A 15262-nucleotide genomic window follows, 5' to 3' on the forward strand; every position below is an offset into this window, starting at 1 on the left:
GCAATCCAGCTGCTTCCTTGCAAGGTCGAGCTGTGTTTGCTGCAGAATTAAAGTTAAAATTAAATGTTCAATCCTATCAACAGATGAGGGTCTCTTCAGGACTACTTTTTGAGTTGTTTGGCACACATCACCAGCTCCACCACTGCTGCCAAACACCTGTTACAAATGGAGATGAAGCAATAGGGTAAAGACAAAGCCCAGCTGCAGCTGGACTGGAGAACCCAAACCCCTGTGATTTTGAAAAATATTCAAGCCAAGTAGGCTAGTTAGTAGCAAGGCCCACTTCTGGGAAGTTCTACTCCCCATTCAATGAATTGTATTTTGCTTGATTTGTACCATACATGATCAATGTAACGTGACCATTTCTTATCTTAACCCTTGTGTTATCTTCGGGTCATTCTGACCCATCAGTCATTGTGACCCACCGTCGTATTGCGACAGATTTACCGCATACAAAGACAAAGTGAAGCATTTTCTTTTAACCGTTGGGCTGTCTCAGACCCCCCACATTGCAAAGGTTAAAAGAAAATTATTTTAATTTGTTTTTGTATTGGGTAAAATTGGGTAAACACAACGATGGTTCGTTATGAACCTTTGGGTCATGTGACCCGAAGGCAGCACGAGGGTTAAAGTTAGTTTGGAGAAGTTTCTTTCTGGCTTCACCAGGAGGAGTTGCCAACTCACCGTCTGGTCGACAATATAATCATCACGCTATTGGTGCTACACAGAACATCCAAAAGTAGGAAGGTTCCAGGAACATTGAAGTAAATTGTATGTCAACACACCCCAATGTAGTTTTCCAATTTACTGTTTTATTTGTCATCTTGAGTTTCAAGCTACAATATGTAACATGATAAAATGAATTCAAATATGAAAAGCAGCGCCCCCAATTCTTGTGTTAACTTTCCTACAACTTAAGTTTGATCGACAGTGGTTTCACATTGTCTCGCCGAAGGCGATTGGCTGGAAAAAGATTGCTGGAACATAATTGGCTGGAAAGTAGCAGGCTGCTCCACAAATTTGGCACTGAGCTGTCTGTGTTGCTGAACAACTCTGAGGACCTCATTAGCTTACAGAACATGTTTATTGGGGACGCAACATTTGTTTTGTCTTACCTATTTTACCTTAAACCTACTCCTAGGACACCAACCCATGAGCTTAGCCTCATGGCATCCTCACTATAGCCAAACCCCTGCAGTGAGTGGCATATCAGTGGCATCTTTCTCTTCCTGGCACTTGGTAAAAATATCTGGGCTGTTAGGTTGCCTGCACAATTTTCTTTTCTTCACACAACATGAGGTGACAAAACAATGCAATTACACCAATTTGCATGTGTTAATTTGATTAATTAGTGAAATGGAGGAGGGGGGAAATAAAAGAAACGAACCCTACTGTGAAGTTTGTGCATCTTAAACTTTTTTCTGTCAAAAAAGCAAAATAGTTCTTGGGAGATATTTGAGAGAACTACTAATTAGTTATATGTAGATGAGGCTTGATTGGTTTGAATTCAAAGTATAACTTGCACCACCAGAGTAGGATTGGAAGACTCCCTCCCCCTTCTACTTATCAAAATATGGAGATGATTGCAATTAAGGTTATTTGCATACGTTAATTAATTTGTCTGATGCTTTTCAAAATGACAAACTTGTCAAAAAAAAATTGATAACATATCAGCATTTATGCGCATGGGCTGGCATCAAGCTGGCACTGTGTAGAAGGTGTGAGGGTTGCTCTACTGAATGCTGAATACGGAGCACCTCCAGAAGCAGGTTGGTCCCACAGTGGTGCTCCACTGAGTGCTTCCGTGGTCCTTCGTACCAGCTGTTACCAAACTGTTCCACAATCCTGGCTGGCTTGATACTATATGGACCCATATCTACACAAACAAGTGTGTTGTCCACCATAACCATGTATTACACTTAGAGGAAATATGAGGTTGAGTGACCAAACATGAGTTTGACCAATACACTGTTACAACAAGTACACTGCAGTATGCATAGCAGGCTTGGAGATTTATTTCTTTACATTGACAATAACCTTGAACCTTTCTTCTTCAAAGTGCTCTGAATCTAACAGAGAATGAAGACATTGTTAGACTGGTTCTCAGACTCAATCCTGATCTGTCAGTGGTAGGGTGGAACAAGTGACAGGTCACACGGGGGAAAACTAACACCAAATTATAAAAATACCTTCATTATGGCACAACAAAGAGTTTTTTTAGAAAGTTTAGGTTAGCATTACCAGTTCATAACCAGGGCAATAGGTTCATCCCAAACCACTCAGCAATACATAATTTAAACCCTGACACTAAATAGTTATTAATTTGGGTGTGTACCTTCATTGGCCCAATTATGATGAAGAGACACCACAGAGCTTCATGGTACACAAGTTTTCTGGGGACACAATCTTAAGATACAGTTGGCTAAGTGAACCGTTTTGCCTTAACCTCTTTGTACTTTTGCACTGTTTGGTTTTAATTTCTCTTTAGAATAATAATAATTATAATAAAAATAAGTATACAAATAAATAAGGATCATAAAAAGATTCGAAAAAAACGCCTTGTAATATTCAGACATCACCATGGCTAAAAAGAGTTGTTTAATTAGCTAATTAAATAAATAAGATCTGCAGTAGGATTAGTGCCAAAAAACTATTACAGCATGCCATGAAGTAGAAGCCTTTAAGATGTGACGAGAGACACTAGGAAGGTTTGGTTATACAATAGCAAAAAATAGAAGTTCACTTAATTCTTTGTTTTTTTTCCCCTTCTCAACTTTTCAGTGCAGTTAAGTACAGCTTCACAATGAAGATTTCTACTTGGAAATAGGAAAGGGGTCCCTCCCTTTTAATTAGCCCTGCTCACCAGATTACCCTTAAGAATGGAATTTCAAAGGCTAATCGGCCATGTTTGTCTGAGTGCTTCTGGCTTTCCCTTACCCGAAGCTACATTTCAGTTTGAAAGGACCATTTGTCACACCTTGCTACACATCCACTCACTCTCCTAAACCCTAATCGCTGAGCATCAGGGAAATATTTTCAAATAACACAGTTAGAGATACGAGACAAGTGGCTGGCAATATCATGATTATTAGTTATTTAGAAAGTACTTTTGTCTCAATATAGCTGCTTTACAGCATTTGAAATGGGGCCTGTACCTACAATGCTATGCACACATCGTTTAACCATATAACACAATGCAATTGAATAAAAAATATTTGTACAGTTATAATAGTTCACCATTCAAAAGTCCCTTTTCTGTTTCTTTGACCAGTTTAGAAACAGACCGCACTGACAGAAAGAGACTGGTTCAAACCGCACTGACAGAAACAGACCGGTTCAAACCGCACTGACAGAAAGAGACCGGTTCAAACCGCACTGACAGAAAGAGAACATTTAGATCCATGGATCACGGCAGCAAGAGACATCCCACGGAAAGAAACACCTTTTCAAAGACGAGCACAAATGCATACGTCAACATAAAACCCAAACCACTGTGTTCATTTGGTATGTGGGGCGCTCCTTTGTTTGAGAGACGCGCAGTTTATCGAGGTTTATGTTTTGAGCCTCAAACCTAAAACACTTTTCCATTGTTGTGATATCCAATAACATTTTTATAATCATAATTTTAGAATTCTATAATCACCCCAAAAACGATCACACAAATTTTAAAAAGACAATCTAGAAATAACTCACAGCACAAATCAATTTCAGAATCCTCTGTTTGAGTATCCAAAAGTTATTATATTTGTACAGTCCATTTTTGAAAGCAGGTTGGATGTACAATGAGGAGATTTTACTACATTCACTTGGCAGATCCAGCACCATTTAGAGTGCAAGACACATCCATTGACAATCTACTGTACAGCCACATCACCTCCTGCCTTTGACCAACATCTGGAATCTTCTTCTGTGATGTCTTGATTTGAATGCAGTCTTTCTGATATAGAAGTTATCGTAGCAGTTCCCCATGTCCTCTATTGATCCCTGTGCACAACAGGCAGGATAGGTCAAGGTGCCCCATTATGCAAGAGGGCTCCATGAATAGACATTTGCCAGTCCTTTCCAGGTAAGCCACTTCTTCTTAATAAGTCTACCATCATTGTTTGGCCAAAATTAGACACTGGTTTAACTTGACTAAATCAATGTAATCTTCCCCTTCCCTTCTTTCCTATTCCCTTGACTGGGAACTTGATTGTACTGAGAAAGGCTTTGACACTTGTATCAGTGTCAGTAATGTGCACAGACAACAGCCTGGATAAAAGGATGGATAGATGATGCAGGATACATTGCCAGGTGGAGAAAAGAAAGTAGGAGGAGGAGAAGGCACATGTTGCTTAATTCATCATCTTCTTCAGCACACCTAGGAGTGAAATAATGAAATGAGTATTTAGAGAATACATACTTTATGCATTTGGATTCATTTTAATCTTGATTCAGATGGATAGGAAGCTCAAATCCTGGCCCTAGCCTCACTTTCTGGTCAGGCATCATGGCATTGCCCTGCAGCGGTGCCAGGTGACTGCTGAGGAGCCCTCCCCCCGGACGATCATGTTCGCAGAAAATGGTGCCGTTCACATAGTGGAATCGGTCACCAGGAACGAGGCGGTTCCTACAAGTGGCACAGGAGAAACACTGTAGAGGGATATGAGGGGTAAAGGGAGATGAGGATGAAGAAAGAAATGGAGAACAAATTATTGACTGACACAAAAGCACACACCAGAACAAACACATGAACCGTGTGTGAACCGTGTGTGGCACTAACAAATGGTGTCCACTTTCATGAACATTCCCACAACCATACTGCAGTCTCAGACAGTGTAAAATGGTCCTGGATATGCACAAGGGGATTGAAGGTTCATAGTACAATAGCTCCTCAATTGAAATAGAACTCACCTTAAGATGGTAGACGTTTCCCTGTGCCCGCATCACCATCTCACTGGCAGGGATGGACTGCCCACAGGCACTGCAAGCCCCGGTATGCCCAAACAGTCTGCGGTTGAACCCAAAAAGACTCAGGTCAGAACTTCCAATGCGAACACTTCAGGGAGGAAGTACATTTGCATTTTTTCCACCTACCGATTCAGAATCAGACCTCTATTATAATTTGTTGAGCCCCTTTGGGTACAGCACGTGTACACCAAAGAACAAAGTACATAAAACAATTATCCTAACTGTTTCTGGTTTCAGCAAATGAGAGGCATGTGAGGTGGTTGTGGTCAGAATATATGTGACTTAGATGTTATGGACAAGAGTTACACATTTGGTGGATGTAGAATACAGCTGTATTGTACATGTTCACAAGTTTGCTCTTCTCTTAAACTCATGATGCCTTAAACAACAAACACAAATAGCCCTCTCCCCCGCTCTTTATTTGGAATGCTTTTGAACTGTAGATTTGTGTTTAATAGGAAGCCTCTCTTCCATTCTTAAGCTCTCCTTATTGCTGTTCCTCATGACACCTACCAGACCGGTTTGATTGCAGCCTACCCCCTTCCAGAGACACACCCACACACTCTCCATATCAGTGTCCCTGATCTCAATCCAAACAGTAACTGTATAAGAGTGCCCAATGAGCCCTGTTTTCTCCCTCTCTTCCTTCCTACCCCCTTGCCTCAACACCACCTGGCAATGATTACAACTCTTTAGGCTACCAGTGATATACATATTGTGTTGTGAATTGCAGGCCATTATCACTCTCAATGCTATGAAGGACACCGTTTACATTTGCAACTGGGACAGATAAGATACTCGGCTCTTTTACACTGACGTCAGTTGATGTCTTGACTGGAGACATTTGCCAAACTGACATTTTACACATCTAATTTAGAATAACATATTTTGACAGCCATATTGCATCTTAGAGGCTGGGTTGGTAATGTTGTCGAGATGCACTTTTTGCTACATCCTGATAGCAACCATAAATCTAAAAATCAGTGGGCATCACAGGTTTGTAATAAACATGTCCAATCATTTAGTTCAGACCAAACTTAATGACTGGACGGCATTCAGACAAATGCAATGATTGGACGAGCTACTTGTCTGTCTACCTACCTACTTCCTGGCAGTAGTCAGGCAGCGCATTCATGTGTTTTGGGGGAGTGGCTTTGAAGGGAGGGGGTGTTTGAATCCTTTCGAACTCAAGCCAGAATTGCTAGATTCGCCACACTTACCGGCCGTGCCTGAGTGAAAGAGCTCTGTTTATTCCAATGCTAAAGTGTTTCTCTCATTCTCCCTACAGTGTATTATCATTACTAACATACAGAGTGCCCAGTATGCGTGGCTCTCAGCAGAATTCTGTACAAGCATTATTGGGTTGTGGGCTTCCAGACGGCACTGGATCAAGCCCAATATTTGCCCTGGAGGGTGCCCGCCCAGGCATTGCCAGCAAGGGCACCCACACAGTCCTCTGCCTATGTTGCACCAGTTGTATATCAGTCTGTGTTGCCCTACAAAAACCAAGCACACAGAACCAATAAGCACATTTGAACACACACACACCTCCTTCAGGTTCAGGCTCAGCAAATGATTGTAAAATAGATGCACCACACAAACACACAGAAGACCAATGAGAACATGTGCTCACACACACCTACGTAACTAGTCTAGACTTATAGCATTAAGTAGAGCCCCAACATTGCAGTGAAGATGTTAACACACAGATTTCAGGAGATTAAGTCAGTTTCCTCAAACTAACTAACATATCTCTTTCAAGATAAAACTTCTTTCTTTGTATAACTGTACTTGACATTCCCACACATAGTTCTCAGTCACACCAAAACAAAGTTTGGAAAGTGTTAGAGGAGTTAATAGGCAGTTAATAGTTTGAGAGATGATCTCCAGGACTTCCAATTTTAAGTGCCTTTACTTTCTCTTTCCTATTCTGTTCCAAAGATATTGCTCTTTAAAAACATATCCAGGTCAAAAAGCTAATTTGTATAATTCTATGAAGTGTCACTGTTCTCTTGCTGATCTTCCCACCCCAGAACCAGATTGGACAATAAAATACGAACAGTCTTCCCTGCTTTTTCCATTGCGTTCCGTTTCTCTACCACCTGGGTTTCCAGAAGGAGAGGTGGAGCTATACAATAAGCCATATTGTTAACACCCCGTCTCCCACCAGTCTTCTCACCTGATGTAGTCATTCTTGCAGAGGATCATGCCCCCTTTGCTGTAGCAGGTGCTGCCGATCTCACCCAGATGGGCATGGCAACATGAGCACTTGAGGCAACGTGTGTGCCAGTAGCGCTCCATGGAGAAAAGCAGGAAGCGGTCTGCGATGCGGCCCCCGCAGCCGGCGCACTGCCGCCCTGCCACCCCGCCCCCTGTCACCGACACAGCCGACGCCTCCACCCGGCTGTTTACCATTGCTGGCCTGAAGGCGGAAGAAAGAAGGGATAAACATGATGTTTAGTGACAGGGGACACGTATAGATTTACTTGGGTTTATAGCCTTCTGACATTGAGCTTCTCCAATGGTTCTAAGATGGGCATAACACCTGATATTAAGGGTTATGAGACACTCGTCGGTAACAGTCACAGTTGATAAAAATCAACATTTATTTCAATGGCTTACAGGCAGTCTGATGACAATGAGATAAATTATTGGCCTAAATAAGCATTCGTTCTCATTTTGAGCGAAGATTTTAATACATAGCTATAACATTTATATCACATAGAACATGTTATGACAGAATAGGACCAATTAACCTAGTCACAAGCCTTTCTTATAAAGGATGTGAAATAAACAAATACACATGCGCTTTAACTCCCCCAAAAGTCAGGAAAGTCCAGGAAATTGGAGCTTCCTTGGGAATGTTAAGGAGGACTGCCTCTCAGTCATCCGTGTTATTATCACTTATCCCGCACAAATCCATGCCATACCATATCATACCACACAGCAGGACCGTGGGTGACAGAGAAGTCCGACAGACAGGAAGGACTTGGATTCCCATTTGGCACCATGCCTTATCAGTTGGCTTTAAGAGTGGGACCCCCTCTGGCATTAGGGCTTAGACAATTTCCCCTTAAAACTATGCACCTTCCAGGCAACGGCTACTCTGGATGGAAGATGTCCTACAGTAACCTTTACACGTATCACTCAAGCCTCCTCACACAGTCCAGAAAGGAAATCTATTTGGGCTCAGCAGCAAATAACCTTTGATGTTGTGGAATGTTAGTCTCTCAATGCATGTTTTTTGGTGTTCCGAGTTTAGGTGGGTGTTGTGTTGCAGTGGTCCTGTAGGCAAGACTCATTTGTTTACGTTCATGCACTTGTACCCACCATGAATACGTTGCTAACAAGTGTAAAATGATCCTTAACACAAGTCATTTCTACTCATTTGTTGAAACAAATAGTTTATAGTTTTGATTATTTAAATACTGGAAATGAGCTTGGAATGCTAAAATGATTGTGATCCAGAAACATATTTTTAAAGGGGCAGCACACTGACAAACTACACTGACATACATTCTACTCTTGCTGCGCTCATCGACAGTACGTATACACATATGCACACTATCCCGTTTTTCCACAGCAAAAAGTAACAGATTTCAAACACAGCTGGTGATAATATTCCTCTCGAATCACGCAAAGTAGAACCATACCAGCACTCCACTCTTCGCGGATTCAGCTCAGCTGCTTTGCAGTGGGTTCCATGATTCATAATTACAGCCAACAACAACAGTAAATAATTGCAGGGGACTGGATTTTATTTTCCAAATTAACAGCAGCATTGCAATTTGTCCTCCAGTGCTATTAATTTTGTGGTGATGGCATATTTAGCTTCACAAGTGCCCTTCCCATTACACACTCAAATCCAGCAACTACTTGACCGCAGCCGGCTCGCTATCCACATCGACACCTGGCTTCAATCAAGGAGTTCCTTAAGAGGGTCATTGCAAAGCTGGACAGACCCCTCTTCTCTCCCAAGCACCACACAGGACACCAAGTTGCTAACTCAGGAACCTTGGCCAAAGAAGAATCAGTGAGTTGTACATTGAAGTTACAAACTGGGCGGGCATAGATTATGCTACGGAGGTTCCATCCTTGTAGGAATGTTTGCCTGCGGTCTACAACTGTCACCCCCTCTTGGAATGAAAAGGGCTGAGTCTCGCCAACTTGTGTCGATTTTTATGTGGAAACCAGAGTACATCTTTCTGAATTATAAGCAACATACGTTCTAGCACTGGCATGGTTTCCACATCCCTTCCCCCCCCCCCCCCCCAAGACTAACCCTTTTGTGGATGTTGAAGAACCACTAAACCCTGCAAGATCAATGGACAAAGGAAGGTTGTTGCCTAAAATCTAAAAGTAAAAGATGGCAGAGGAAATAGAGGTCTTACGTCTAGGTGCAGATGGCAACAGACTGAGACAGTAATCAGCTGCTTCCTCTTTCAGTTTCTTCTATTGGGGTAAGAAACAGGCACCAGAATGGAGATGCCCCGGTTGAGTTCAGGGAGTATAAAAATCATCAGCTTGGCCACTGATTGGGGAAGGTCAACCATGCATCGGCAGAGGTTGGCACAGCCACAAGCTTCTCCCCAACCAGCAAGCAGGCATGCTGGTTGGGGAGAAGGACTTCAGGTCTCCCCACACATCCTGTTTAACTGCAGGTCCTTTACCATCAGACTATAGATATCACCAGGAAGTGTGCTTTCCCCTGGTCAGGGTCAACTAGAAGGTCCTGGGGGAAAGTGCTGCAGCTGTTAAGACAATATTCAGGTATGCTTGGAGTTATGAAGTGTGTTTAGGACCTTAAAATGCAAATCATACAAAAAGTAATATGTTTACAGCAAAGGATAAACAAAACAGGTGGAACAAATAAACGCAAGGGTAGCTGCAATGGTTTTATAGAAACAAATGTTGCAATAGAACCGTGGGCAACAGTCATAGCATACAGCTATAAAAAAGGTCTATAATGTTAGCCCAATGAAGCCATTATGTACAGTAACATGAATCTGGAATTCATGGAATCCTGTGTTTAGTCATTAACTTTGTAGTTTAAGCACAAGAGCCGCTACGTGCCTGTGTTTTCCCCTCCACTTCCTGTCTCAAACTAGAATCCTTTGGCAGTGTATTAGGTGCGTGAAATCAATTACTAAGCCTATACTCTCATTACACAAGCCTCCACCATCACAAAAAAAGAAAGTTACAACGAATTCTGGTACAAACCTTGGAACAGAGGCTCAAATCTGACCTTCCGTTTATTTCAGTTCTCTCCCTCTGGCAAGTTCTATGCCTCAGGCCTTTTACTAGGTCAGTGGCAATTCAGACCAGTTTGATTCCCTTGACACCCTGAACAGGTCACAACACTTTTCATGACAGTCACAGTGGACCAAGTTCAACCCAAATGAATCAGAGCTTTCTGCTAAATATGATTAATCTGAAGTTAATTGTGTACACCAAAAAAAACTTTTATATTGGGATGGGTACCATCTCATCTTAAGTCTACATGCAGAGGCCTGACTGCTGTCCTGTAGCAGCCAGGTGCCACCTAAAACAAAGTGTTTAAGTTATGTATCGAAACTTCACTTTCAGCATTCCAAACCATGCCTGAGACAAGTTGCGGCAGCACATTGAATGCAAATAGTGTAGCACACCTGCAGGACCAACAACCAGCCTGTGCTCAGAGTTACCAAATAACTTTTATATGACAAGGTAAAAAACAAAGAAATGCTAATCCTATGTTTTATTGTTGGTGAGAAAAGCCTGAACAATTACATGATCCTATACAATACCCATGCAATCTTATCCTTCACGTTGCCAAAAACACAAGAGGACTACATATTTTAGAAGGTTTTAAGGACTTGCTGTTCTTCCTTATCGGTTCGTGCAGAATTATGTTTAAAAATGTAATGTTGAAACCAAACTGTATCACTATACACAGAGCCTTTGCTGGCAGAAAACCATCTTGGCTTTATGAATGCAAGGCATTAAATTAGTTTTAATGTCTATGAAATCATGCCAGGAAGAAAAATAAATAAATAGGAGCCCATTAACTGACTATAAACTGTGGCTGAAAGTTTGGAAGAATGTGCAAGTGTTTGCATGTACGGGTGACATCAAGAAGGGAGTCATTTTTGTCTACATAAGTTTTAAGTTTAGTCTGCCACAGCGACTCTTACACTATTGATAAACTACTTCTGATTAACTATTACTGATGAACTTCAGTGGGTTTGGATTTTGTAATAAGCTTGTAATAAGCCCTTCACATCAATAATTAATTAATTACCAGCCCAAACAAAGGTTACTTGAATTGAAGGGATGGCTCTGTTCTGCTCTGGTAATAGACTGATTGATGAAATAACCGTTAAAAACAAAAGCTAAATATAGCTGCAAGCAGCGATGCGGGTTCCTCCGCAAAATGGCTAAATATTATAAACATGTACACTGTAGAAGATCGAGACTTGGACAACATGAGAGCAAAACTACTTCATGTTTGGCCAACGACAATAGGCTGAATGGGGATTTGAACTCATGAGCATAAGGTTACAAGTCAGTCTCTCTACCCTCTCTGCTACACAGCAACTGTTGAGATTTTATGAATAGAAAGGGTAGAGTATTAGCTTTTTATAGGATATTGAAACTCTTCTTGAGTTGATCTCTTTCCAGAATCTCAGTCAATGCACAATTAACAATAGTGATGTGGGCAACGGGGCTAGGCAGAGCTCATGTTGCTAGGGTTAGGGTCAGCTGCTTGCGAGAATAGCTTGTGATAGTACAGCAGCCGACTCTCTGGTCCCATTAAACTACACAACATGCACAATCAGGGTGACCAACAAGATTATATTAACTAACAAACAATAACATTACAAACATCTAACTGAATGAACACAACAACTGAAATCCCTCGCACGGCTGTTGTAACCAAACTATTTTCCACAAGTCTTTGCGTTTTTTGACATGCCGCACTGCATGCTGGGTACACAAGGGTGCTGACGCTGATTATCTATCTGTGCTCCGACTGCGTGATGAGTATTAGCTTTGGTCAGCTTTGGGACAAAGGTTAAGAAACGGTTGACATGTCAAGGTAAAATTGCAGTTTCGCAGGGTATTTCAGAATGATGTCATCCTGTTTAACTAAACAGATAATCAAAATTATGACATTCCCAAAGGCAGTGGCTGGATTCAAACCTGTGACCTTGCACTTTGCAGGACACCGTTTCAATCCACTGAGCTACCGTCAAGGTTGAGAACATGTGGTCAGTTACTGTATATAACAAAGAAGCCGTTTCTCCTGTAGCACACATTGTTCGATTCAGCCAAAATTTAAACAGCTGTAATTCAATGATCTTTTGACATATCAAGGTAAAATTGCGCATGGTACTTCAGAACGATGTCATCCTGTTTAACTAAACAGGTATTAAAATGTAAGCCAATTTAGCCAGCCAATTGAGCTCCTCAGCCAATTGAGCCATTCCCAGACATGGATTACACAAAGTTCAGCAACTGGATAATAAAAAAAGCAGTTTCTCCAATGGCAAGCATTGTCAGATTTGGTCCAAGTTCAAACAGCTGTAATTCAGTCATATTTTGACATATCAAGGTGAAACTTTGCATGATACTTCAGGGGCATGTCACCTTAAAGCCTATTAGGTTTGAACCATCCTTCAAAAATACATTTGATTTAGTGACACAAACATATTGAGGCAATGTGGACATTTACATAAATACACCCATTTCAGCCATTTTGTACTTGATTCAATTGCCTTAAGTAACGTTTTTAAATACGTCAATGATACATATCTGTACCAAATTTCAAGTCAATTTCCCCTTTGGTTCAAGAGAAGAGGAATTTTGAAGGTTTTCCCAAATTATCACAGTACAGGAAAATCCATCATGGCGGACCTTATGGGTCCTTGAGGCTTTTTTGTTCCTCATGAAAAATGAGGCATGCACACCAAGTTTCAGAAGAATTGGAGCAATGGGGTGGAAATGCCATCACTTTGAAAATCGGACTTTTGGGCGTGGCCTGTGGCGCCCCCTATGGTCCGATGTGGCCCATATTTGGTGTGGGGGTACCCACTTGGATGTAGTATCAATGTGCCAAATTAGAAAATTTATGACCAGGGACTTTTTGAGATATTGGGGCGCAAGGAGAAAATAATAATAATAAGAAGAATACCAACAATAACAATAGGTTCCCTCCTACCGGAGGAACCTAATGAGGAGGAACACAATACCGTCGCTGTCAGACAAGAGACTGATGGATTGCATGAGGTTTCAGGTTGACAGACCAAATGATGGTTCACTCACCAAACCGAAGTGTATAAGTCTTCTCCAATGAATAACTTAATTGTTCTGGTAAATACAATGACATGTTTCATCAAATGTAGCATATCACCTAAAACATTTCGTATAGCATAGTTGTACATACTTCTGCATCAATTGATGTGCATCAACAAGTCCACATTTCTCCCAAAGGAGGATTGGTCCGATCTTATTTCCTATTACATATAGTCATTTAGCAGATTTAGTCATTTAGCTATTACTTGTGCTAAAAGAAAAACTACTGTAAAGAAAACATTTTACAGCATGGTGCAGTCAGAAGTGGTATGGTACCAAAAGTACAACTCTATGACCAGACCCACTTGGCACCGTCACAGGCTAGCAAAACATCCTTTCAAAATAACGTGCTCAGTTGGCTACACTCATCGATTTTTTTTCCATTACACCGGGTCTGTTTAACAAGCTCACAACTCCGCAATGTAAGGACTTTAATTTGGACAATATATTGTAGCTCCATGTAACACATTACAACCCCAAATACATTTTGCATTTGAGTCGTAAAAGTGAGTCACGTCCCGTTTCTGTAAAGAAAAAACGCAATTAGGTTGGTAGCCCGCTTTCCAGTGTAGCATGGGAAGAATTGTATTAGAAACTGGAGGCAACAGCTCGAGACCTATCTAAAGCGCCAGTTTGACACTGTGTAGTGCAGAATTCGAGAAACATCTTAATTGAGAAAAGTAAAAAGCTACGTGATGCAGCATGTTAATTCCAAATCGCTCACCTTGCCGTTGTGCTAGTGTCTGAGAAGCCACCGCGTAGAAATGATCTTGACACTGGTGCGCACTACCACGAGACGTGTTCTTGCCAAGTTCAACGACAGATGATTAAAAATGTCTGGGTGTAACAACTAAGCCGTTGTGTATTCCAAATGAAAAGAATGCAAACTATCCTATTCCAGAAAGTAGCCTAACCTTTTCTTCCTTTTGCTTTTCTTCGCACTAAGGTAGTCTAAACAGACTTCAAGACTTCCAGCTTAAAAAAACAATGAGCATTACATATTAGGCCTAAATATAATCATTTTTAAATAGATTCGTATTGTAGCCTATAATGAATTTTGATGTTGCGGCAAACGAGTTCACGACTTCCTTACGGACATAACGCTCTCCGTCTGTGTGGAAAGCTATTGCTACTCCTCCTTACACATTTAACTCACTCCTCCTGTGACGTGGATGAGGTTCAGCCCCCAGAAATACAGTGGAGCCAGTTTAAATAAGCGCCGAAATAGACGCTAGCGCTCTCAATTAAAATAGCCTGGCGTCCACCAGGACAGATTTGAGCGTCCTTCTCACATTCACTATCTCATGAACTTTAACCTGAACATTCTACATAACCTTAAGCGAATGGAATAAAAACTTAGATATTAGATATTCCAGTAGAGCAAGTTGACATAATTTGCTTAATTTATAGCCTTCAAAAAGTATTTTTTCTAGCCTCCTAAAATCTGGTCTCACTTTTATAATAACAGCTTCACATGCATTGCTATGGTTCAAATTTACAGGATGCATTCGATGGAGCATGTTTGGGGTTGTGGGGCGGGTCTTCATTTTGACCTCTTTGACCATAGATGCACTTTGAGTTGCGAATTCTGTGATTGTCGGCGTCTTTATGTACACCACTTGTTCACTGGTTTTGTGCTTTATTTGGGCTGATTGCACACATACATTTGTACAGAACCATAGATTAGTGCCAGTCTATGTCGCTTAAACCTCACATTTAATCTCATGTAGGCTATACTATTTGTATATTGTGACATCTTGTGGCGAAATTTGACAAGACAAGATCTGGAATTGCACTCAAACGCACGGGGAACTCTTGGTACAACAACAAACTAGTTCCATAGGTCATAGAATGAACGGCCATAACAATATCAAGGGTAAATGAATTAAATCTCAAACGTATTAAATTACAAGATTGCAACTCTACACAGGTTTACGAGGTTCAAGACACTCGGGATCACACTCCAACCCAGTAGGTG

General features: G+C 41.3%; 1 protein-coding gene across 1 annotated transcript; it reads right to left on the minus strand.

Annotated features, from left to right (window-relative positions):
* Positions 1–2586: 2586 nt before the first annotated feature.
* Positions 2587–14459, minus strand: lmo4a (LIM domain only 4a). The gene is made up of 5 exons (XM_062478326.1): positions 14009–14459; positions 7130–7372; positions 4894–4990; positions 4474–4632; positions 2587–4360 (listed from the first exon to the last, which is right to left on the minus strand). The coding sequence occupies exons 2-5, from the start codon at positions 7363–7365 to the stop codon at positions 4352–4354; spliced, it is 501 nt and encodes a 166-aa protein (XP_062334310.1). The 5' UTR covers positions 7366–7372; positions 14009–14459; the 3' UTR covers positions 2587–4351.
* Positions 14460–15262: the final 803 nt, after the last annotated feature.

Source organism: Osmerus eperlanus, chromosome 14, assembly GCF_963692335.1.
Source record: "Osmerus eperlanus chromosome 14, fOsmEpe2.1, whole genome shotgun sequence".
Lineage (NCBI taxonomy): Eukaryota > Metazoa > Chordata > Actinopteri > Osmeriformes > Osmeridae > Osmerus > Osmerus eperlanus.